The 23,581-nt window shown below is 53.0% G+C and overlaps 1 protein-coding gene across 3 annotated transcripts; it reads left to right on the top strand.

The window, feature by feature from the left end:
- Positions 1 to 6,301: 6,301 nt before the first annotated feature.
- LOC142823296 (killer cell lectin-like receptor subfamily B member 1B allele B) lies at positions 6,302 to 23,356 on the top strand. 3 transcript variants are annotated; one of them, XM_075914220.1, is made up of 7 exons: positions 6,302 to 7,100; positions 8,952 to 9,065; positions 9,151 to 9,246; positions 17,665 to 17,841; positions 19,412 to 19,566; positions 21,465 to 21,577; positions 22,082 to 23,356. In XM_075914220.1, exons 1-7 carry the CDS (start codon positions 7,016 to 7,018, stop codon positions 22,203 to 22,205), a joined length of 864 nt encoding a protein of 287 aa, XP_075770335.1. In that variant the 5' UTR covers positions 6,302 to 7,015; the 3' UTR covers positions 22,206 to 23,356. The 3 variants fall into 3 exon arrangements, with proteins under 3 accessions (XP_075770335.1, XP_075770337.1, XP_075770336.1); XM_075914221.1 differs by lacking the exon at positions 8,952 to 9,065 and having other exon boundaries at positions 6,308 to 7,100; positions 22,082 to 23,355; XM_075914222.1 differs by lacking the exons at positions 8,952 to 9,065; positions 9,151 to 9,246 and having other exon boundaries at positions 6,306 to 7,100.
- Positions 23,357 to 23,581: the final 225 nt, after the last annotated feature.

The following is a 23,581-nucleotide window of genomic DNA, read 5'->3' as shown; positions in this document are numbered from 1 at the left end:
CCTTCCTAGACAGTCGCTTCCCATCTTGTATGTATGGAACTGATTGTTCCTTCCTAAGTGGAGCACTTTGCATTTCTCTTCATTAAACCTCATCCTGTTTACCTCTGACCATTTCTCTAACTTGCTAAGGTCATTTTGAATTATGTCCCTATCCTCCAAAGACGTTGCCACCCCACCCAGTTTGGTATCATCTGCAAACTTAATAAGCGTACTCTCTATCCCAATATCTACATCATTGATGAAGATATTGAACAGTACGGGTCCCAAAACAGACCCTTGAGGAACTCCACTTGTTATCCCTTTCCAGCAGGATTTAGAACCGTTAACAACAACTCTCTGACTACGGTTATCCAGCCAATTATGCACCCACCTTATCGTGGCCCTATCTAAGTTATATTTGCCTAGTTTATCAATAAGAATATCATGCGAGACCGTATCAAATGCCTTACTACAGTCTAGGGATAGGACATCCACGGCTCCCTAGGAGGCGAAGCCCATTGTACAGCCACGAGGTGTCGCTGCCCCACAGACTCATGGGAGGCCCCAGGCCCACCTGAGGCAGGTGCACACACATGGCGGGGGGGGGGGGGGGGGTGAAAAAAATACCCGACCCACTTGAATTCAGATCTGAGGGAGATCGGCCAGAAGGGGTTGGGGGGGTCCCCCCCCCCCCAGGCAGCCCCCCCCCCCCCCCGGAGAGGCCTCCCAGTATGTGGGAGCCGGGCCGGAGCGCGAGGCGGCGTAACAGCAGCAGCGGGCGGGAAGCGCGAGACCTGGGGGGGGGGGGGGAGGGGGAGGTCTGGCGCACGTGCCAGTCGCACCGAACGGCCGCCGGCAGCCGTTAACGGCCGCTCTGGGCACGCGCCCGAGCGCCGGGCGGGAAAAGCGCGAGACCTGGAGGGGGGAGGTCGGGCGCACGTGCCAGTCGCACCGAACGGCCGCCGGCAGCCGTTAACGGCCGCTCTGGGCACGCGCCCGAGCGCCGGGCGGGAAAAGCGCGAGGAGACGGTGGCGCGTGGTGGGGGCGGGGCTTGGGCGCCTGCCCGCACTGTCACCGCGTCATGGGCCTCTCGGGTCTCCCGCCCGCAGCAGCCGCATTGGGACTGGCCCCGCCCCCGGCCCCGCCCCTACCCCCACCCCCGGCCCGAGCCTCTGGCAGCTCGCGTGCCCCGCCCCCCCCCCTCATCTCCAGCCTGGAACTGAGGGTGTCCCCGGCCGCCTTGAGGTGCTGTGTGCCTCAGTTTCCCCACCTGCCCATCGGGGAGAAGAGCCCTCCCTTGACTTGCTCTTGCAATGAGGACAGCGTGCCTCAGTTTCCCCACCTGCCCATCGGGGAGAAGAGCCCTGCCTTGACTTGCTCTTGCAATGAGGACAGCGTGCCTCAGTTTCCCCACCTGCCCATTGGGGAGAAGAGCCCTGCCTTGACTTGCTCTTGCAATGAGGACAGCGTGCCTCAGTTTCCCCACCTGCCCATCGGGGAGAAGAGCCCTGCCTTGACTTGCTCTTGCAATGAGGACAGCGTGCCTCAGTTTCCCCACCTGCCCATTGGGGAGAAGAGCCCTGCCTTGACTTGCTCTTGCAATGAGGACAGCGTGCCTCAGTTTCCCCACCTGCCCATTGGGGAGAAGAGCCCTCCCTTGACTTGCTCTTGCAATGAGGACAGCGTGCCTCAGTTTCCCCACCTGCCCATTGGGGAGAAGAGCCCTCCCTTGACTTGCTCTTGCAATGAGGACAGCGTGCCTCAGTTTCCCCACCTGCCCATTGGAGAGAAGAGCCCTCCCTTGACTTGCTCTTGCAATGAGGACAGCGTGCCTCAGTTTCCCCACCTGCCCATTGGGGAGAAGAGCCCTGCCTTGACTTGCTCTTGCAATGAGGACAGCGTGCCTCAGTTTCCCCACCTGCCCATTGGAGAGAAGAGCCCTCCCTTGACTTGCTCTTGCAATGAGGACAGCGTGCCTCAGTTTCCCCGCCTGCCCATTGGAGAGAAGAGCCCTCCCTTGACTTGCTCTTGCAATGAGGACAGCGTGCCTCAGTTTCCCCACCTGCCCATTGGAGAGAAGAGCCCTCCCTTGACTTGCTCTTGCAATGAGGACAGCGTGCCTCAGTTTCCCCGCCTGCCCATCGGGGAGAAGAGCCCTCCCTTGACTTGCTCTTGCAATGAGGGCAGTGTGCCTCAGTTTCCCCGCCTGCCCATCGGGGAGAAGAGCCCTCCCTTGACTTGCTCTTGCAATGAGGGCAGTGTGCCTCAGTTTCCCCACCTGCCCATTGGGGAGAAGAGCCCTGCCTTGACTTGCTCTTGCAATGAGGACAGCGTGCCTCAGTTTCCCCACCTGCCCATCGGGGAGAAGAGCCCTCCCTTGACTTGCTCTTGCAATGAGGACAGCGTGCCTCAGTTTCCCCACCTGCCCATTGGGGAGAAGAGCCCTGCCTTGACTTGCTCTTGCAATGAGGACAGCGTGCCTCAGTTTCCCCACCTGCCCATTGGGGAGAAGAGCCCTGCCTTGACTTGCTCTTGCAATGAGGGCAGCGTGCCTCAGTTTCCCCACCTGCCCATTGGGGAGAAGAGCCCTCCCTTGACTTGCTCTTGCAATGAGGACAGCGTGCCTCAGTTTCCCCACCTGCCCATTGGGGAGAAGAGCCCTCCCTTGACTTGCTCTTGCAATGAGGGCAGCGTGCCTCAGTTTCCCCACCTGTCTATTGGGGAGCACAGCCCTGCCTTGACTTGCTCTTGCAATGAGGGCAGCGTGCCTCAGTTTCCCCACCTGCCCATTGGGGAGAAGAGCCCTCCCTTGACTTGCTCTTGCAATGAGGACAGTGTGCCTCAGTTTCCCCACCTGTCTATTGGGGAGCACAGTCCTGCCCTGACTTGCTCTGGCGATGGGGGGAAGGGAGGGGGGGTCGTGCCTCAGTTTCCCCACCTGCCCATTGGGGAGGACAGCCCTGCCTTCACTTGCTCTTGCAATGAGGATAGTGTGCCTCAGTTTCCCCACCTGTCTATTGGGGAGCACAGCCCTGCCCTGACTTGCTCTGGAGATGGGGGGAAAGGGAGGGGGCTTTGTGCCTCAGTTTCCCCACCTGCCCATTGGGGAGAAGAGCCCTGCCTTGACTTGCTCTTGCAATGAGGGCAGCGTGCCTCAGTTTCCCCACCTGCCCATTGGGGAGAAGAGCCCTCCCTTGACTTGCTCTTGCAATGAGGACAGCGTGCCTCAGTTTCCCCACCTGCCCATTGGGGAGAAGAGCCCTCCCTTGACTTGCTCTTGCAATGAGGGCAGCGTGCCTCAGTTTCCCCACCTGTCTATTGGGGAGCACAGCCCTGCCTTGACTTGCTCTTGCAATGAGGGCAGCGTGCCTCAGTTTCCCCACCTGCCCATTGGGGAGAAGAGCCCTCCCTTGACTTGCTCTTGCAATGAGGACAGTGTGCCTCAGTTTCCCCACCTGTCTATTGGGGAGCACAGTCCTGCCCTGACTTGCTCTGGCGATGGGGGGAAGGGAGGGGGGGTCGTGCCTCAGTTTCCCCACCTGCCCATTGGGGAGGACAGCCCTGCCTTCACTTGCTCTTGCAATGAGGATAGTGTGCCTCAGTTTCCCCACCTGTCTATTGGGGAGCACAGCCCTGCCCTGACTTGCTCTGGAGATGGGGGGAAAGGGAGGGGGCTTTGTGCCTCAGTTTCCCCACCTGCCCATTGGGGAGAACAGCCCTGCCCTAACTCACTCTGGTGATGGATGCAAACACGGGCTGGGTTCCAAAGGGGTCCCTGTGATTGAGCCACAATCTCCCACTGATTTTCGATCCCTGCCAGTTTTTTGGACCCAGGCCCTTCAGGGCTGCTCCGAAGCCCATTGGAGCAAGAGGACATGGGGCTGACCAGGCTTTGGATCAGGCTCTGTGTCTCCATGGGACTCTTTGCCCGTCTTTCCACCTAACAACCTCCCGTCACACTGACCGGTCCCCACACCCCCACCCACGCTGCTTTGCTGTTTCCCCCTTGGCGTCTGAGAAAGGACAGACCCCGGCAGCCGCTGGGAGCGACGGAGCTGGGAGCAGAGATACGGTGACAGCCTCTGTGAGCAGGGACCCCAGCACAGCAGCGCCCGCCTGGAGTGTGACCGATCCCAGCTGTGCCTCCTGGCCCAGCAGGTAATCCCCATCTCTTGTGTGTCTGAGCTGCCCTCCCCTGGGCACTGCCAGTGGGAACCCAGCTGCTGGGCCAGGCCATTGGGATCCTGCAGGGCAGGGACATGCCACCCTTTGCTGGCTGCGCCGATCTAGCCCTCAGTCCTGCTCAGTGCTAGATCTGGGACTGGGGCCTTTGATGAGTCTGTGGGGCAGTGACATTTAGGGGCTATTCAGGGTAATAACGAGCCTTGAAGATTTTCATAAGAATGTAATCCAAAGCTGTCCATTTTTTCCCAGTGTGTGTGTATGTGTGTGTGTGGGGGGGGGGGTCCACGTCTCATTACACAGATTGTCTTATTCTTCAATATCTATGTTCTATTTCCATCCCCGTTGCCCCATAACAGGCTCCCATTACCTCTCTCATTTCCTCTCACTGCTGGGTCCCAGGCTCCCCTCCTGTTCCCAATTTAATACCACCTCTTCTTCTACAAAATGCAGAGTCGCAGCAGGGCTGGAAGAGACTTCAGGAGGTCATTGAATCCAGCTCCCTGTCCAAAGCAGGACCAACCCCAGCTAGATCATCCCAGCCAGGGTTTCAACAAGCTGGGACTTAAAAACCTATAGGGATGTAATTTCCACCCCCTCCCTAGGGAATCCATCCCAGTGCTTCCCCACCCTCCTAGGGAAAATTGTTTTTCCTAATATCCAATCTCGACCTCCTGCACTGTAACTTGAGACCATTGCTCCTTGTTCTGCCATCCATCACTACTGAGAACAGCCTCTCTCCATTCTCTTTGGAACCTCCCTTCAGGAAATTGAAGGCTGCTCTCAAATCCCTGTGGATCCCAAACTCATCAACCCAGGGGCTCGAGGAAACATTCAATGCTTCAAGGCAGACTCTTTTCGCCTGGCTACAGCCAAGTTGCTTATTAAGTACGAGGCCTGGTAAGGAACTGGATTCCAGGAAACTCTCACAGCGCCTCACCCTCTGTTAACCTCTGAGACGGCTGCTGGGCATTGAGTGCAATCCCTGGAAATGCCAAAATCTCACTCTGGGGTGGCAGAAGCCAGTGCCGACCCCATCATTGCGTCTGTGTAGCTGGGGTGCTTTTCCCAGTGCGCATCACTTTGCACATTAGAAGACAAACTGCTTTGATCCGAGGAAGTGGGTCTGGACCACGAAAGCTCATCACCCAATAAACCATCTTGTTGGTCTTTAAAGTGCTACATAGTCCTGTTTTTTGTTTCTGCTTTGCACAAGCTAGGGCTGCAGCCCCTTTGATGCAACCGTAAACAGGGCCAATTCACAGCAGCTGGGCATCAGGCCCTACCACCTTCCGAATGCTTGTTAACCACTGTCACAAGGCAGCCTTCTCACCTAGTTCATTGTGGTTTGATGGTGACATTTTCTGATGCGAGCTCAGGTCCTGGTTGCAAAACAGATCATCCAAGACGTCAGTCAGTAACTAGTGTGGCTAGTTGGTTCCTCCATCAGCTCCTCTGCTGAACTCTTGGATCCATTCCAATCCTACATCACAGTAATGCTTTCCTCAGCAACACACCGGGCACAACAGCAGCTCCAGGCAAATAATTCCCTGGTGGAACGAATGCCCTCACGTGGTGTGATAACGAGACTGAAGATGGTTTCTGGTAACACTCTGTACTGAGACCTGGGAGATCTGGGTTACAAAGTTCTGCCTCTAACTTAGTGCGTGACCTCGGCAAATCACTTAGGACCAGACCTTCGGAGGTATTTAGGAACCCAATTACAAACTGTTAGAGCAGTGATTATCCCTTTATTTGCCACTAGTGAGGCCACATCTGGAGTATTGCATCCAGTTCTGGGGCCCCCACTATAGAAAGGATGTGGACACACTGGAAAGGGTCCAGCTGAGAGCAACCAAAATGATTAGGGGGCGGGAGCACTTGACCTATGAGGAGAGGCTGAGGGGTTTGGGCTTATTTAGTCTGCAGACGAGAAGAGTGAGGGGGGATTTGAGAGCAGCCTTCAACTTCCTGAAGGGAGGTACCAAAGAGGATGGAGAGAGGCTGTTCTCAGTAGTGACGGATGGCAGAACAAGGAGCAATGGTCTCAAGTTACAGTGGGGGAGGTCGAGGTTGGATATTAGGAAAAACGATTTCCCTAGGAGTGTGGGGAAGCACTTGGATGGGTTCCGTAAGGAAGGGGTGGAATCTCCATCCCTAGAGGTGTTTAAGTCCTGGCTTGACAAAGCCCTGGCTGGGTTGATTTAGTTGGGATTGGTCCTGCCTTGGGCAGGGGGCTGGACTCAATCCCTCCTGAAGTCTTTTCCAGCCCTAGGATTCTGCGATTCTATGAAATGGAGATGATTCACAGCTGAGATCAGGGCCCTATTGTGCCAGGTGCTGCACAGACACACAGCAAGAGACAGTCCCTGGCCCGGCTGAGATCAGGGCCCCATTGTGCTGGATACGGCACAGACACACAGGGAGTCTGTATCACAAATAGTTCACAATCTAAATAGAAATGTAGTAGAAAGGGAAACATGCAGAGAAAAGAAGTGACCTACGGAAATTCACACAGCAGGTCAGAACAGGGATTAAAAACCAGTTTTTTTCATTCCCAGGCCAGTTTAGCCCCTGTGAATAGCGTTTAAAATAGTTACGGTGCATCTGAAAGCCCTGGCCCAAGACTGCACCAGTCTCAGCATTTTAAGGCCAGTGACATGGGTTTAGGGCTGCACGAGTTAATCTGCACTTTGAAGGGACCCTTTGCAGTCACATGTGAGGAGTGGAATTCTCCTCTCTGAGAGGTGGCACTTCCTGGTGTGGGAGTGAAGTCAATTTCAAGCACCTACGCGCTGCAGTCTGTCCTGCCAACACAGCCAGGTGTGTGAGCTCTTCTCAGCTGCTTGCACCATGGCAGGGGAGATCGTCTATGCGGATCTGAACCTCTCCTCTGGCTTTCCTGGCTCCAGGGCTCCCCTTTCCACTCAGCCCCTTGGTAAGTGGCTTTTATTTCCTGGGGGATTCATGTTAAACCCCGTGGTGGATTTTGCTTGGCAGCCTGTTGCTCTCAGTGCCTGACCCAGTGCACTGTGCAGGGGAGACCCTCTGGTCTCCGGGGAGTAGCTGGGATACTTTGGATCAGTTTTCAGTCACAGCTCACTGCTGTGTGTGGGGTCTGTTGGTGCAGGAGCCTGGAGAGAGGGAAGTCCAGGCACCATTCACCAGTCGGGAGGGTGCATCAGACGGCCCTTCTCCAATAACATCCCACCAAGCTCTGGCTGGTGGCTTGTGGAGTCGTAGATGATCACAGGATGGACTCAGGCTCCTTGGGTCCTGAGAAGAATAAAACCCTGGCCAGACACCTCCCTGGAGAATTGTTTGAACTTAGGATTAGTGAGATCTTTTTGAAAGAGGGAACTGTCTTGTTCTCAAGATAGAAAAAAGTCTAGAAGAGGCTTTGAAAACATGACGTGTAAGGATAGGTTGAAAGAACTGGATGTGTTCCGGCTAGAGAAGAGATGGCCAGGGCAGGGGGTCATGATACCAGTTTTCCAGTATGGAAAAGGTTGTTACTAAGGAAGTGTTGAACAAATGCTCCCTGTGGCTCTGGAGGAGGGATAAACAGTAACCTACTTAAATTTAGGTGAGAGTTTAGGGGAAAACTTTCTAACTGTGAAGAGAGTTATGCATTGAAACAGGTCAGCTGGAGAGGTTGTAGACTCTCAGTCACTGGAGGATTTCGAGACTAGGTAAAATAAAGACCCGTTCAATAAAGGCATAGGCAAACTTGTTCGTGGCTCAGTGCGGGGTGAGGGAGGGGAAGATGGACTAGATGACTTCTTGAGGTCCCTTCCAGCACTACATTTCTGTGAGTCTGTGACTTCAAGACTGAAAGAAGGTCAGTTACAAATAATAGAATGCCATATGACTAAGCTGTCCAATAAAATTCAGCTGTGCAACATCACAATTAAACTTTGACAATGGAAACAGCAAGCATAAAACCAAAGTTGTTTACAAATGGGAAAAATTTCCAGACACTAACGTTGCAAATGGTAAACTTTTGGGAAAATCAACTGGGAAAGCAAAAATAACACGAGTGATGCCAAATCCTTCCCTGTTGCTCATGGCATGAACAAGCCTCCACCAGCTCTGGTTAACTTGGGCCTCCCTTTGTACATCATGTGGGTTATCACACTCTGTAAGTTTTCTCTCTCTCAGGACTGTTTGCTGGAGGGAGTCTTTGCTAGGCTCTTTTGCATGTTTCTCTAGATGCCCAGGGCCAATGTTCTGTTTCGTTCTTAACTTGCGTCCTGGGACTTAACAGTTTCTGTTCTAGATAACTTTAGATCAGGTGTTGTTGGACTTTGACCCATCCCGGCATTTGTTACAAATTCATTCCATTTAATGTCTAGTAGTGTTCTAAGGCCTTTGCTTTCCAATGTATCTAGACACTTGTCCATGCCTTTGGTGGACTGGAAGGTGGAAATAACAGTTGAGTTGAATGTTCATAGTTTGGACTCTAAACTGTAGATTTGCAATGGCCAAATTCTGTATAAACTGGTACATGCAATTTGTAACTATTTTCTCCCGGATACTCAGCTGACTTGTGTGTGACTGCCAGGGTATGCAAATTGACGTTACATACACTGAACACAAGGCAATGTTAAGAACAATGTGTTCAAACAAAAAGAGACTCTGTAAAACAAGAAACAAATGTGGTGAGGGATAAAAAAAAAGAGAGAGAAAGGTTTCATTTTAAAATGTGGGAAATGTAAAAAAATTGGAGAAAGTGCCAATATTCATGAAAGTGGCCAAAATGTCACCCCTGTTGCCTTTAAAAAAACAGGCAGCTCTCCAGCCATACCAGACTGGTCTACAGAGGAAAACAAGATGAGCAGGAGAATGGATAGGCCCCAATTATTTAACAAACTCCATATGGGCATAGGATTCTACCCAAACTGTGAGTTTGAGGCCGTATTTTTCTTTGAAACAGTATTTCATACACAAGATCCTGATTGTCTCTCACCTGAAGTTGGTTCTTACAGGTGCCCAGAGTCCCCAGTGGCACCGCACTGCTCTGTGGGTCGGCTGGATTGGAAACATTGTCCTAGTGATTGCTGTGATAGTGCTGGGGATATGGGGTGAGTAGCTACTGGCTCATGTTTATTTGTGCGGATCCATCAGTGAATAGCCCCGACTGTCCCATCTCTGCAGAATTCCATTGTGCAGCCCCTTCCATTAGCTGGTGAACATCTTGATACTGCCAAGTGCTTGGCTCTAAGAGAGAGACAATTAGATAGGCAGAGAGATGGGTGCGCACACAGGGGGATAGAGGGATAACACGGCGCAAACAGGAACTGGTTATAAATAAAGGGGACATTTATGGCTATATTAGAAAAAAAACTTGTGGCCTTCTTTTCAAATTAGTAAATATTCCCTAAATTATGAAGTTCAGAATGTGAAAAGCACCACAGCTGGCCAAAAAATGGAAGGAGGTGGGGAGAATTAAGTGAACGTTTCAACTTTTTTCTGTTTTTTTCAAACTTGAAAGTTATATTAACATTTTCAAATTAGAAAATGTACACTCTCTCTCTCATGTACTGAATGGCCAACCACACACTTCATTTGGAACTGGAAGTGGGCAATTGGGCAGCAGCACAGATTAAAAAAGCAAACACATACAAATATAAACTGCTATAAAAAAGGGACAGTTATTTTTTTGACAAGGTCAGGCAGTGTTCTCCAACCTTTTTATACCCAAGATCACTTGTTTTATTTAAGAGCAACCCAAAATCTACCCTGCCCCTTCCCCAAAACACCACTCCACCCACTCTATCTCCCTGTCTCCCTCCCAAACATTTACTGGGCTGAGGCAGGGGGCTAGAAGAGGAATGGGGTGCTGGCTCTGGGAGGAGGGGCGGAATTGGGGCAGAAGTGCAGGAGCGGTGCAGGGTTCTGGATCTGCAGTGGACTGGAGTGCAGGGTGCTCCTGTGGCTCCAGGGTTGGGAGGTCACGTGCCTCTGCATGCTGCTCCTCTTTGCCAGCACCGTCCCCTCAGTTCCCCCTGGCCTCAGTTCCCCATTCCCAGCCAATGGGAGCTGAGGGGGAGGTGCTTGCAGCTGGAGCAGTTCACCAAGACACCTGCCCCCCTCCGGCTTCCCCTCCACACATGCATTGGACCAGGGGACCATGCTGTCAGCTCCCAGGAGTGGCCGGTGGTGTGGGGCGAGGGCATGTAGGGTGCCTGCCAATCATGATCAAAGTATTTGTAATTCTGAGGTTCTGCTGGACAAAAGTCTTCCCTTGCTGCAGAGCATCTTGGGAGTCCTGTGCCTGCAGGGCATCCTGGGGAAGGGGGGGTCCTCATGACTGCAGTGCATCTTGGGAGTCCCACATCTGCAGGGTAGCCTGGGAGATGTGGTCAACTCAGAGAGTCTACATCAGGGGTGGGCAATAATTTTTAATGGGGAGGCACTCCAAGATTTTGGTAGGTGGTCAAAGGCTGCACTTCTGTGGAGGGGTGCAGGGTCTCGGACAGTGGGTGGGGTTTAGAAGGGAGCTTGGGATAGAGAACTGGGGTGCAGGAGGGAGTGTGGGGTTTGAGAAGGAGTTTGGGTGATGGAGGGGGTTACGATCTGTGCAGGGTCCAGGAGGGCTTATGGGTGCAGGAAAGGATTCTGGTCTGGGGGAGGGGTGTAAGAGGGGGTACAAGGTCTGGTAGGGTATAGTGTCCTGGGAGAAGGGGGTTAGGGAGTGCAGAGGGTTTGAGTGGTGACATGGGTCAGGGGAATGGGGTGCAGGGTCTGGGAGGGGTTATGGATATAGGAAAGGATTCTGGCCTGGGGGAGGGTTATAGTAAGGGGAGCGAGGGAATGAGGATGTTTCATTCGTTGTCCCTGCTGTCAGCAAAATTTCTCAGCTCCTATTGGCTGGAAATTGACCAATGGGAGCTGGAGGATTTTGCTCGGTGTCAGGGACCGTGCACAAAGCTTTCTCCTCAGTGCCCAGCTTGCAGAGCAATCAGCAGCCTGCTGTTTAAAGCAGCTGCGTTTGCATGTAGTGAGATTGCCAGGAAGGCAGCCACGGGCCGGATCCAGCCCGTTAGCTGCCTCTTGCCCATCCATGCAGAAGAGTGCAGATAAATAAAAGGAGGTAAAAACTCCATCTAGCGCCTGGCTTGTGCACAGAGGGAGAGATCTGAGAGAGAGGGGCAATTCTACTGTGTGGTGGCTAGAAAACATCCCACCCAGAGCAGTGACTGTCGTAGCTGTAGGCTTCCTGTGCAACAGGGTGTTGATCTGCCGGGAGCATTACTGCAGGAGATCCAAGGTGATTCTAGGGAAAAGAGGCCGGCCTTGTGGACTGGTCCTTGAGACCTGTCTCTGCTGCTGACTTCTGATGTGGCCTTGGGTGAGTCTCTTCTACATTCTATGCCTCAGTTTCATCACGTTGGGTGCAGATCCTTCCTTCATTGTTACCATCTGGGAGGTAGTCAGGGATTTATTGTGCTCTGCCTGCAAGTTTTCCCGCAGTCTCTGACAGTGCCCCCTTTATGGGACTTCACTTTCCCATAGGTGAGGCTCACGGCCCTGGGACTCCAACACTGGACCTTTGGGATCTAGAAACCCCCCTAGTCACACCCTAGCTTCCCAGTGGGTCTAATGAGTTCAGATGGCAGGTAAACACTTCATCCCCATAGGGAGCGATGCTGCCACCTTTCCAAACCAAGCTGATGTCGATTAGCCAGCTGGGGGGCAGCCTTTGGGGGCCATTAGGTTAGTCTGGGAAAGCAGAGCTGAGCTCTGTGTCCCTGCCGGCAAAAATCACCTGCCTCAAAGCTGCCGGGGCTTCAGCTTTCTCTGTGCTGGGCAGCCCAGTTTGTATTTCCTGAAGCCAGTATCCCAGTCGATCTGGCTGCTTGGGCTGCCAGTCGTTAAGACATAATTGCTGACTCTCCATCCAAACAGGGATCGTTTTGGACACTGCAGCGCTATGGATCCAGACAGGTTCACTGTCTCCGTGACTGTCCCAAAGAGAAACAGAATCCTTGTGAGGCACACACCTTGTTTATCAAAACATGACAGCTTCTGCACTGGCCAGCAGAGGCTACAGTGACTTTTTGCCTGACTGGGGCAGGCAAAAGCATCTGCATGAATTGGTGTGTTCCTCACTCTGGGATCAGGGCATCTGCAGGGTGTCCCTGTTGCAGTTGGGGATGACTCCTTATATTAGGGTTGTTAGCAGCTGGTCAGATAACTGCTTAACTGATGAACCGGCTCCCACCTGCCACCCCGCATGCTGCTGCCTGTGTCTCAACTGGCTGCAGGCTCCACTCCTGGGCAATATCTACACCGGCGCGATCTTACGCCAGAAATATGCAAATGAGGCTAAGCGTGGAATATCGCCCAGCCTCATTTGCCGATCTAATGAGCCACCATTTTTGCGGAAGAGGCTCTTGCACCACAAGGAGCTGTCTACACTGCCCCTTGTGCAAGAAAAACCCTCTTGTGCAATGCCGCTACGCTGATTAGTTTCAGGACGAACGGCATTGCACAAGAGGGTTTTTCTTGCGCAGGAAGGGGCAGTGTAGACAGCTCCTTCTGGCGCCAGAGCCTCTTCCACAAAGCGGCGGCTCATTAGATCTGCAAATGAGGCTCGGTGATATTACACGCTTAGCCGCATTTGCATATTTCTGATGCAAGCTCGCACCAGTGTAGACATAGCCCTGGAGGGCGAGGGGCGCATTTTAGTATCCGTGTAACTACTAAAAATTGTTGCAGCTACACGAGGCACTTTCTGCAGCAGCAAACAGCCCCTCAGGCTGCAGATTCTGTCCATCGACCTGTCACTCACCCAGTGGCAGACCATGGCTCAGTTTCCTGTCGTCTCACACCCCCTCACCATGCAGCTCGGAAAGCTTGCCAGCTGCACTGCCACTGCCTCCGCTCTTTGGGTGACAATACCCGAGCTGATGGAGGACGAGGAAGGGAACATGGTGCTGAGCCTAAAGCCCAAGAGGGGCAGCTTGGCCGTCCCATTGCCTGCCAGGATCCAAGGCACTGATTGCAAACCCTGCTCCCCGCCTGCAGGCTCCACATCCTAGCAGCAGGGTGAGAGCTGGGGCTGCCACCCCAGGGAGGGCTCACAATGTGGCAGGGGCTGGGGTGAGTCTGAGTTGGACATATGGATTGGCACCATATGGATTGACAGCAGTGAAGGATTCGGAGTCTGATCCTTCAGTATCTACGCACACAACAGAGAAGGCAAACAGGAGCTTGGTGTCCCGGCATCTCCAAGGTGGAGGCAATAGGCAAATTTAGGCCCACACGGGGGAGTGACTGGCCTGTGGACAAGAGGAAAGTCAGGGGCATGGCTAGGAGAGGAACCCAGAAATCCTGCTTCCCAGAATCCCTTCCTCTCCCCTGCCCGCCCCACCCAGCACCAGCTCCCGCAGTCCTCACAGAGCTGAGACTGGAACCCCCAAGCCCAAATTCCCAGATCTAGCCACTAGACCCCACTGCCTGCCTGTGGGAAAGGAGAGAAACTAATAGTTCTAACACCCAGTTGCCTGCCCTAACACAATGCATCCACCCTTTCCTCAGAGCCAGGTACCCCCAGGCCACCTGCTCTAACCCAATGTACCAGCTCCTCCTCCGGAGCCAGGCCCCCCCCCCCAGCACTGCTCTAACCCAGTGCCCCTCCCTCAGCCCCCCATGCTCTACTCCAGTGGTGACCCTCATACTGCAAAGCACTTGGCTGTCATACAGAGAGACAATCAGATACCCAGGTAGATGGGTGTGCATGGGGATGGAGGGATAACTAGATAGATCCTGGCACACACTGGAGCTGGCTAAAAGGAAGTTGGATTCCATCCTTCCTCCCTCCCTTTCACTGGGCTGGCACATGGGGTTGGGATGCAGGGTGCTGGCTCTGGGAGGCAGCTCAGGGCTAGGGCAGGTGCTTGGAGTACAGGAGGGGTTCAGGATCCAGGAGGACATAGGAGGTGCTGGCTCTGAGAAGGGATTCAGGGATGGGGCAGGGGTTCAGGGCAGTGACAGAAAGTTTTGATCAGAGTTACGAACATTTCAGAGTTTGCCCAATTTGGGGAAAACCAAATGTTGAAATATTGGAATGACCAGTTTCTTTGTTTTTTCTATCAAAGACACACAGAACAAGAGAGAGAGGTAGATGAACCAAGAGAGACCTAGTGAGAGACCCTGTGAAAAGAGAGTTTTGTCTTTAAGGCTACGTCTACACTGCACACTTATTTTGGAATAAGCTATTCCGGAAGAGATATTCCAAAATACAGGCAGTCCCAGGGTTACATGGATCCGACTTACATCGAATCCCTACTTACAAACGGGGTGAGGCAACCCCACACTAGCTGCTTCCCCCCAGCAGACCAGGGAGACGCGAAGCTAGCGCCCCCTCCCCCCCCCAGCAGACCAGGGAGACGCGGAGCGGCTTTTCTCAGCAGACACCTCAGCTTGAGAATAAAGGACTGAGGGAAGTGAGGTGTGGGAGAATAAAACTGAGCTCTGGAGAAATGTTTGGCTAGAGTTTCCCCTACAATATGTACCAGTTCCGACTTACATACAAATTCAACTTAAGAACAAACCTACAGTCCCTATCTTGTACGTAACCCGGGGACTGCCTGTATCTTATTTCAGAATAGCACGTCTACACTATGGGGAAGCCTCAAAATTAGTCCGAGGAAGGCTCCCCTAATGCGGATGCACTATCTCTATTTAAGTATCAGAGGGGTAGCCGTGTTAGTCTGAATCTGCAAAAGCAGTGAGGAGCCCTGTGGCACCTTATAGACTAACTGAAGTGTTGAAGCATGCTAGTCTATAAGGTGCCACAGGACTCCTCGCCGCTTTTATCTCTATTTAGAGCCCTAGGAGGCACTGGGGAGTAATTACTTTGAATGGCCCTAAGGAGGGGCTATTTCAAATTAGCAGCAGTGGAGCGTCCACATTACCGCTATTCCAAAATAGCTATTGTTCCTCGTGGAATGAAGTTTACAGAAGTCAGAAGAAGCTGTCCGTTATTTTGAATGTATTTAGAAATAACAGAATTGCTGTGCAGACACTCGCATTGTTATTTTGGAATATCAGCCGTGGTAGTGGCTGCTGTGTAGACGAACCCTAAAAGACCAGAGTTCTGCTCCCAGATCTGCGGCGTGACCTTCCAAATGTCTTTTTCCTTATGCTTCTATTTCTTCCCCTAACCAATGTTTCCATTCTGTTTATTTCAGGGGAGATTTTATGAAGCCCCAGAAACACCATGTTCATACTGATGTTGAATATCCCCTCTTAGGCTGTCAGCACTTAACTCTGGGGCTTCGGAATCCATTCTAGTCTCTACCACAGACTCCTTCTGTGACTGTGGGCAAGTCACTGAATTACCCTGAGCCTTAGTTTCCCCAAATGTAAAATGGAGATCATGCCTCCTTTCTCTATACAGTTTGTAAATTCTTTGGGGGCAGGGCCTATCTTTCACTGTGTGTCTGCATAGTGCCTGGCCCAACAGAGCCCTGATCTCAGCTGGGGCAGGGACTGCCTCTTGCTTTGTCTGTGCAGGGCCTCGCCCGATGGGCCTCTGATCTTAGCTGGGGCAGGGACTATCTCTTGCTGTGGGTCTTTGCATAATAGTGGATAAATGGAGAAAGGACATCACCAAAAGCCGGCTGGGAATGTTTCCCCCTGAATGTCGCATTTCCCTCTCCAGGCTGACATGTCAGAGGGAGCTGGCTGATCGCAGCAGGATGGCAGAACTAGGCAGGACTCACAGGTGCTCTGACAAGGAGGCTGGTTCAGTGGTTTTGGTGCTAATCTGGACTCAGGAGCTCTAGGACCAGTTCCAGGTTCTGCCACGGATTCCCCATGTGACCCTGGGCTGATTCCTTAAGGCTGGAATTCCACAGAGTGTAGGTGCTTAACACCACAGCAAGGCACCTAGAGCACGTCTACACAAGAGGGCTAAATCCAAAATTAGCTGCAAAACTTCAGCTACACTAATTGTGTAGCTGAAGTTGAAATAGCTTATTTTGGCTTTTGGCACTGTCTACATGGCAGGAAAGCCAAGAAAGAACACTCTTCCTCCAACTTCCCTTAGGGTGCGTCTACACAACATCCTAAACTCGAGTATGATATGTAATCTGTGCTATGCAAATTGCATATCTTATTTTGATTGAATTTCAAAATAGGCTATTTTGAAATTTGTTGCATCTATACAGCACCATTTTGCAAAATAATGCGCTATTTTGAGACATCCCTTAACCGCCATGGAACAAGAGTTACCGGGATGCCGAAATAGCACACCTGTTATTTTGAAAAATATTTTGAAATAATGGACAGCTCGTTACGACGTGAGGTAGCTATTTCAAGATACGTCCAGTGTCCCAAAATAGCTATACAGTGTAGACGTACTCTTACTCCTCGTGAAATGAGGGTTACAGGAGTCGGAGTAGTAAGCAGTCCTCCGGTTGCACGCTATTTCAGCATTATATCGAAATAACTGCTTGAAGTGTAGAAATAACGCTGCTCTGTAAACATAACCCTAGGGGGTTGTTTTAGGCATCTCATGCCTATTGAAATAAATGGGAATTGGGCCCTTAAGGCCTAGGTTCCCAAACATATTGAGCTGCCCAGCACCCAAGGGATACTGTTGAGGAGCTGGGCCAAGGTGCTTCTGAAAACCTCCCTCAGGCCTCTCTACAGCTTTAGGTGCCTAAAACCCTTGTATAATCCCATGAGCCTCCCTGCGTCACAGGGAATGTGGGTGCGGGGCACAGAGGGGAAGTGACAGATGCCAGATAAGGTCCTACGTAGGCAGGCTGTGCCTCTCACCTTGGTATTGGGGTGGGAGCATTAGAGGGGGGGCACCCATCCCCACCTGGGAGGAAGTCTGCGACTGTAGCAGCAGAGAGCCCCAAACACTCTGACCACCAGCCCAGCACCCACACAGCTGCAGCCCAGCCCCTCAGCTTCCTGTGCGATCTCACACCCCAGCCCACATGTCTCCCTGCCCCTCCTCTGAGGCACCACACAGGGTGAGGAGGGCTACATTGCATTGAACATGCAGCCACGGGCGGGGGGGGGGGGAAGATCACATGGTCTGTCCCCAGCCTGGGATCCAGCCTGGTTCTCCCCACCTCCAGGCCCTCTGTGCCTGAGTTTCTCCAGCAGTCCAGTGGCGGTAACCAGCCTGTGCCATGTCTCACATGGGGTGGGGAGGCTACATCCGGTCAGACTCGGAGGTGCTCTGACACTGTGGAGGTGCGCGGTGAGTAACTGAGAGAGCTGCAAACACTGGCTGGGTTTGCAAAAAGGCCCAAGGGATTTAGGTACCTCTCAAGCTGATTTTTCAGTCCCAGCCACTTTTTCAGACACTGGCCCTTTGGGGCTGCTCAGTAGCCCAGGGGAGTCAGGGGAGATGGAGCTGAACAGACTTTGGGCCAGGCCCGGGGTCTCCACAGGGCTTTGTCAGTCCTCCTGTCTAACAACCTGCTGTAACACTGACCAGTCACCATCATTTCCCCCCCCCCCCCCTGCAGTTTCCCACTTGGCGTCCGAGAAGGGACAGACCCCGGCAGCCCCTGGGAGCGACAGAGCTGGGAGCAGAGATACAGCGACACCCCCTGGGAGCGAGGACCCCAGCACAGCAGTCTACAGCACCCACCTGGAGTATGTCCGATCCCAGCTGTGCCCCCCAGGCCAGCCCAGCCCAGCAGGTAACCCCAGCGCGTGTGTGTCTGAGCCGCCCTCCCCCGGGCACTGCCAGTGGGAACCCAGCAGAGGGCCAGGTCATGGGGATCCAGCAGGGCAGGGACACGCTGCCCCCTGCTGGCTGCACCGATCTAGCCCCCAGTCCTGCTCAGTGCCAGGCTGGGAATGTACCTGCCCCTGCTGGGCCTGGCTGGAGGCAGTGACACCTAGTGGCCATTTGTAGGGTAATACCCGGGAAGATTTAAATAACTAATACAAAGTGATCCTGGGGTTTTTTTCAGTGGGATGCGGGGTCAAAACTTGTTATTAGAGACATTGTCTCCTGGTTCCACACACACACACCCCATTCTCTGACATCAGGACCCATGTCCCCTCCCATTTCACATCACCCCTTGCTCCCAGCCTCCCCTGCTAGTCTGAGTTTACCCCACAGTTACTCCAAGTCCTTCTAGGCCACTCTGGCTGTGAAATGGGTGTTTTTGTGGGTATCTAGGCTCCTGGGTATCTCCCCTGTCCCGGACAGACCAGTCCTGCTGGTGTGGAGCTGGAGTAAGGGCCCCTCACCAATGTTCCCTCTAATGTTGTCCAGCCGTGTGCAGAATGCCCTGCGCACTGAGGCATGTGTGGATGGGTAGCACCACCAATAGACACACATGCTGCTGTCTGTGTGCGCTCTGCTAATCAGCTGGGCGGCATTTGAATCTCTCCTGGGTGCTCACCCAAAGGCTCAGCTTACAAGGAACCCTGCGCAACAGCCTCTTCCCAACTCCCAAAGTAGGGGCAGAGCAGGGTGTGTGGCTAGAGCACAGTGCACCATGGGAATTCTCTGCTCTCCAGGGCCCAGATGGGAGCAATGGATTAGGCAGAGCAGACACAAGGCTCCTCTGACTACCCCCCTGGAGCCAGGCAGGGCCCAGCCCCAGATTGTAGGGAGTACAGAGGGGATTCAGGGGAAAAGCACGTACTGGACGTGTAAGAGTTTAGTTGATAAACTGATAAGCAAAAGCTTACAGGTTAGTGCTCTAGACTACGTGCATTTCCCCACTTCCCTCTGCCAGTACATCTTTTAGCAGATGCCCAGCAACCTGGCTCAGTCCTGGTTCATGCCGGGTCCGGGACCTATCCTCATTGCGATTCTGCATTTAAAGAGTATTAGAAGCTGGGTTTGCAGGCAGCTTGCACCAGATCCAGGAGCTCAGACTCCTGCCATGCCCCCAACCCCTGGACAGGGGCTGCTGCCATCCCAAGAGGAGAGCTGGTTTTTAAACTGGTTCCCCTTGCAGACCTGCTCCCGCCTGGCACCTCTGCTGCTGCCTCTGATACAGAGGCAGCAGCGTGGGTTGGCAAAGGGCTCCTCGGGAGTGGGGCCGGAGCGCACTGGCTGCTGGCCCCACCCCCAGGGGACTATAGAACAGTCGAGTAAGGGATACGAATTCATGCAGTTAGTCGACTGTTCAGTTAACCGATATTGAACATCTCTAACTCACACCCTCTTTATCCCCATCCTTGCCCGGCACAGGAAGGGAGTAGCCGGGGATGAGTCTCAGAGCACTAATGGTGCCTGTTTCTCTGCAGGGGACGCCGGGTGCAAACTCTGCCCCTCGGACTGGCGGCTGCGCGGGGACAAGTGCTACTGGGTCTCCACAGAAAATAAAACCTGGAACAAGAGCCGCAGCGACTGCGCCGCGAGGGGCTCCCAGCTGCTGGTGATCCGGGACCGGGAGGAGCTGGTAAAGGGGCCGGTAACACCCGTCTGGAGCTGCCCTTGCTGGGCTGGGCCTGGGTACAGAGCCTGGTTAGATGCACTAGAGGACTGGGAGTTTCACAGCTGCCCAGCGGTTTGGTTTGGACGTCCCTGTTCCCATTAATTGTTACTAATGGGAGGGCCAAACTCCTGAGGCAGCTTTGACAGGCCCAGCAGAAATCACTAGTCTCAGGATCAGGGTAGGTGACAGAGGCAGCTCTAAGCCATTGTTAGCCCCCCCTGTCTGCGTGTGCCGAACCCAGCTCAGCTGGGAGTGCGAGTGGGCTGTGTCTAGACTGCAGGCTTCTTTCAGAAGGAACTTTTCTGGACGAGATCTTCCGGATAACGTCGTCCGAAAGAGAGCGTCTACACAGCAAAGAGAGCTGTGTGGTCAGTGAAAAGCTAGCGTCCGCACTGAATGGACGCTACCTCACATGCAAGCTGGGATTGCTGTGGGAGTGGTCACCAGGGCATCTGTGCTTTATCCTCTTTCCTCTTCCAAAAGAACTCCCTCTTCCCCGCTCTCACATGCCTTTTTGCAAAAGAGCTCTTTCGGAAAAGGGCTTCTTCCTCCTAGAAAGAGATTTTCCAATGTCGGAAAAACCCTTCTGTTCTTTAGATTTTTTTTTTCGAAAGAACACAACTGCAATGTGGTTGTAAGTGAAATTTTTTCAGAAAAACAGCCATTTTTCCAAAAAAACTCTGCTGTGTAGACATACTCTGAGACAGACAGGGCCGTCCCTACCAGTGCCTCCCTACCTGCACCTCCCCTCTCTTGGGGAAGGGGCTGTGCTCAAGAGCTGTGCGGGTCAGAGCCGGGGGGAGGGGGGGGGCAGGAGCAGGGCAGGCAGGTACCAGGGGCCCCAGCCCGCTCTGCTTACCAGGCTCTTAGAAGCGGGACTTGGGGAAAGGGCAGAGCTGCCCCCACATTCACTGGTGCTGGGAAGCAGCTGGGAACCAGTGGAGCCATGTGGTCTGGGGAGGAGTCGCTTCATTTCCCGCTGCTATTGGTGACTAAGGGGGCAGGTTTGACCCTGGCTGCCTGAGCCAGCGCTGCTAAGCCCCCAGGCCGTGTCACTTGGGGGAAAGTGGTGAAATGGGGCCCAGATGACAGGGAGCTCAGCATCCCCCAAAGATGGCCCTGCTTGGGAGCTGGCTGGGCGTCGGGGCTGGCTGCTGGAGCTGGGGCTGTCACATATGCACCACGCAGCTGCCTAGAGCACCATGAAATCAGGGGCAATTTGGTGCTGCAGGTTTCATGGTGCCCCATATGGCTAGGTAGCTTGCATATTGGGAGGGGTGGCCCGGGAGAGGCAGAGGAAGCGGGAGAGAGAGATGTAGAACAGAGCTACTCAACACACATCCCGTAGGCCACATGTGGCCCGCGGCCTGTTTGTTTGAGGCCTGCGGTGCAGTTTGGGTTTACGCAGGGCTCAACATGTGGCCCACAGGTGGGAGCCAAAACAAAAAAGTCGTCAATATAACGGTGTTCTGTTCTATGCATTTTAGGAGTTAACTTCCTGGACTGTCATTGCTCAGTAAAAGTGCTGTCATAGGGGTGGAAATCTAGTAACTATTGCATTGTATTCATAGCAGCAGAACTGACTTAAACGGGGCCTGCGTGTTGTGTAGTTTTTGTATTCATGCCTGTCAGTGTGAAAGCAACCACACTTAAGTTGTGGCCCTCAGCATGCGCTAGAAGCATCACTGTGGCCCCCAGGGCTTCCAAAGTTGAGTAGCTCTGATGTAGAGGGACGGCTGGAGGGAGGGTCTACGTGGGGATTGCCAGGCACACAGCCCCATAATTTTGGTGTTAGACTTGATGACGACTTGGACATGAGAGAACATTCTGTTCACCAGCTGCACTTCACCCCCTTCCTGCAGGAGGCCCTCCACAACCTGACACAAGGCCCATCTAAGCTCTGGGTGGGACTGTCCCGCCCCTCCCCGGAGAAGGCCTGGACCTGGCTGGATGGATCCCAGCTGGATCAGACCCGGTGAGTGATTCCTTGAGTCACTTTCCCTCCCCTGTGTGGGCAGAAGGGGCTGGGGACAGGGACAGGGGAGGGCAGAGGAGGAGGAACAGGGATGAGGTGATGACAAGGTTGCCCATTGACAGTCTGTGGAGGGAGCAGAGCAAAGGGGTGAGCTAAAGCCTTGGGGATCCCCAGAGAGGGGGGCGGGAGAGGGGCAGATATAGACCAGCTAGAGGCAGGAGGGGACCAGGAGGGGCATCATTGGCACAGCCCAGTGAGGAGGAGCCATGGGGCAGAAGAGAGATGGGTAGGGCTAGCGCAGGAGGGAGGAGGCGGCTGGAGCTGAGCTTGGGGCAGGGAGAGGCCCTTAGAGCCCCTGGCCAGGCCCTGGCAGTGGTGGGGAGGGGCAGGCCCCAGGGCAGAGCTGGGGGAGAGGACAGGGCAGCTGCGGATCCTGTTAGCACAGGGAAGAGCTGCTGTCGAGTGAGTGTGATGGACCCACAGGCGCTCTCCTTTGTCCCACAGGCTCCCGGTGTCAGGCCCAGCTGAGGGGAACAGCTGTGGGATGATGAAGGGGAATCAGATTCATTCACAAGGCTGCAGCTCTGCACACCAGTGGATTTGCCAGCGAGACGCCGTCCCCCTCTGAGCAGGGTACGGAGGAGACCTCAGAGTGCGGCTCCGTTATTCCAGTGTCACACCTGGGGAAACCGAGTCACAGACACTCACCTGCCCAAGATCACACCGAGAATTGGTGACAAAGTGGGAAATGGAACCCAGGAGTCCTGGCTCCCAGCCCTCCCTCAGCCTGTAGAAGCGAGTCCAAGCTCCGGTTTTGCGGTTTCAGCAGGGCTGGGCTGTAGGTAACCCTGCCCCTTCCTGTTTAAGCCCCGTCCCTTCCACAGTGACCCAGAGCTACTTCAAAAAATTTTTAAGTGGCCCCTAGCAAAAATGATTGCCCACCCCTTCTGTAGATGGGATCATGAGCTTTCGTCGGGGAGAGTGAGCTTTCGTCGGGGGGAAGTGGGTTGTCCCACAAGAGCTCATGATCCCATCTACATCAGGAACGTCAAACAGGCTTCTGGCGGGTTGCATGCGGCCCAATCGAAATTTTTTGTGGCCTGCCACTACATTTTATAAGAGAATAAAGTGCGGCCTGCTGGCCACTTGGAGCATGTGGCCGAGTGCAGATCACGGCTGGCCGGGTTGCCCTGCACATGCATCAAGTGCCTGCTTACAGCTGGCTGCTGTGCTCTCACCTCCCCAGTGCCTGAGGAAGAAATGTGTGGGGGCAATGACACTGGCTCTGGGACCTAGGCATTAGGTATGGTCTGGGGGAGGGAAGAGGCACTGGGTCAGAGCGGGATGGAGTGCTCTGAGGGAGCAGAGGAGAATTGGGTTAGAACGGGGATATGGGAGTGCCTGGCTTTGGGGCAGTGAAGGGGGATATTTTGTTCATGTTTTGGTTTTTATTTATTTCCAAATAAAATCACAAAATGTATATTAATTTTATATCAAACATACGTCAATTTTTTTGCAATTGAACAACTAATTATATGTTTATGCAAAATCTCAAACTTACAAAGTATCTGAAATTTTCACAGAAACCTGTTCTGTGTGACTGACCATGGTCTATACTTGTTTTTATTTCAACAAAACAAGTTATGTATCATATAAAAAATTTAAAAGTACCTTCCATTTATAATTACATTAAAAATGATTTTATGAGTAAATAACAATTTTACACGTCAAATTATTGTATTATATTAAAACAAGACCTGAAAAAAATATTATAAAATATATCCAAAACATAATCTATAATCATAAATAGTGACAACTTTCCAATAGAAGTACATTTTCTTTGGTGTCCCTGAAAGCTGTCAGTTTTCATTTGTGTGGCTCTTAGTGGGCTTCAAGCTGGACGTGCCTGATCTACATGTTTGTTAGTCTTAAAATGTAACCAGACTATGATTTTTTAACGTTTTTCCTTTTGTTATAAAGTATCCTTTATTTTAAAAACATTGT

This window comes from Pelodiscus sinensis, chromosome 32, assembly GCF_049634645.1.
Source record: "Pelodiscus sinensis isolate JC-2024 chromosome 32, ASM4963464v1, whole genome shotgun sequence".
NCBI lineage: Eukaryota > Metazoa > Chordata > Testudines > Trionychidae > Pelodiscus > Pelodiscus sinensis.
The sequence above is the reverse complement of the archived record's forward strand: the minus strand, read 5'-3'. Positions and strand labels throughout refer to the sequence as shown.

Coding starts and splice junctions, on each gene's coding strand:
- LOC142823296 (XM_075914220.1), top strand. CDS start 7,016: ATGGCAGGGGAGATCGTCTATGCGGATCTGAACCTCTCCTCTGGCTTT. Junction 9,066..9,150: donor CATAGGATTCTACCCAAACT/GTGAGTTTGAGG, acceptor TGGTTCTTACAG/GTGCCCAGAGTCCCCAGTGG. Junction 19,567..21,464: donor TCCGGGACCGGGAGGAGCTG/GTAAAGGGGCCG, acceptor CCCTTCCTGCAG/GAGGCCCTCCACAACCTGAC.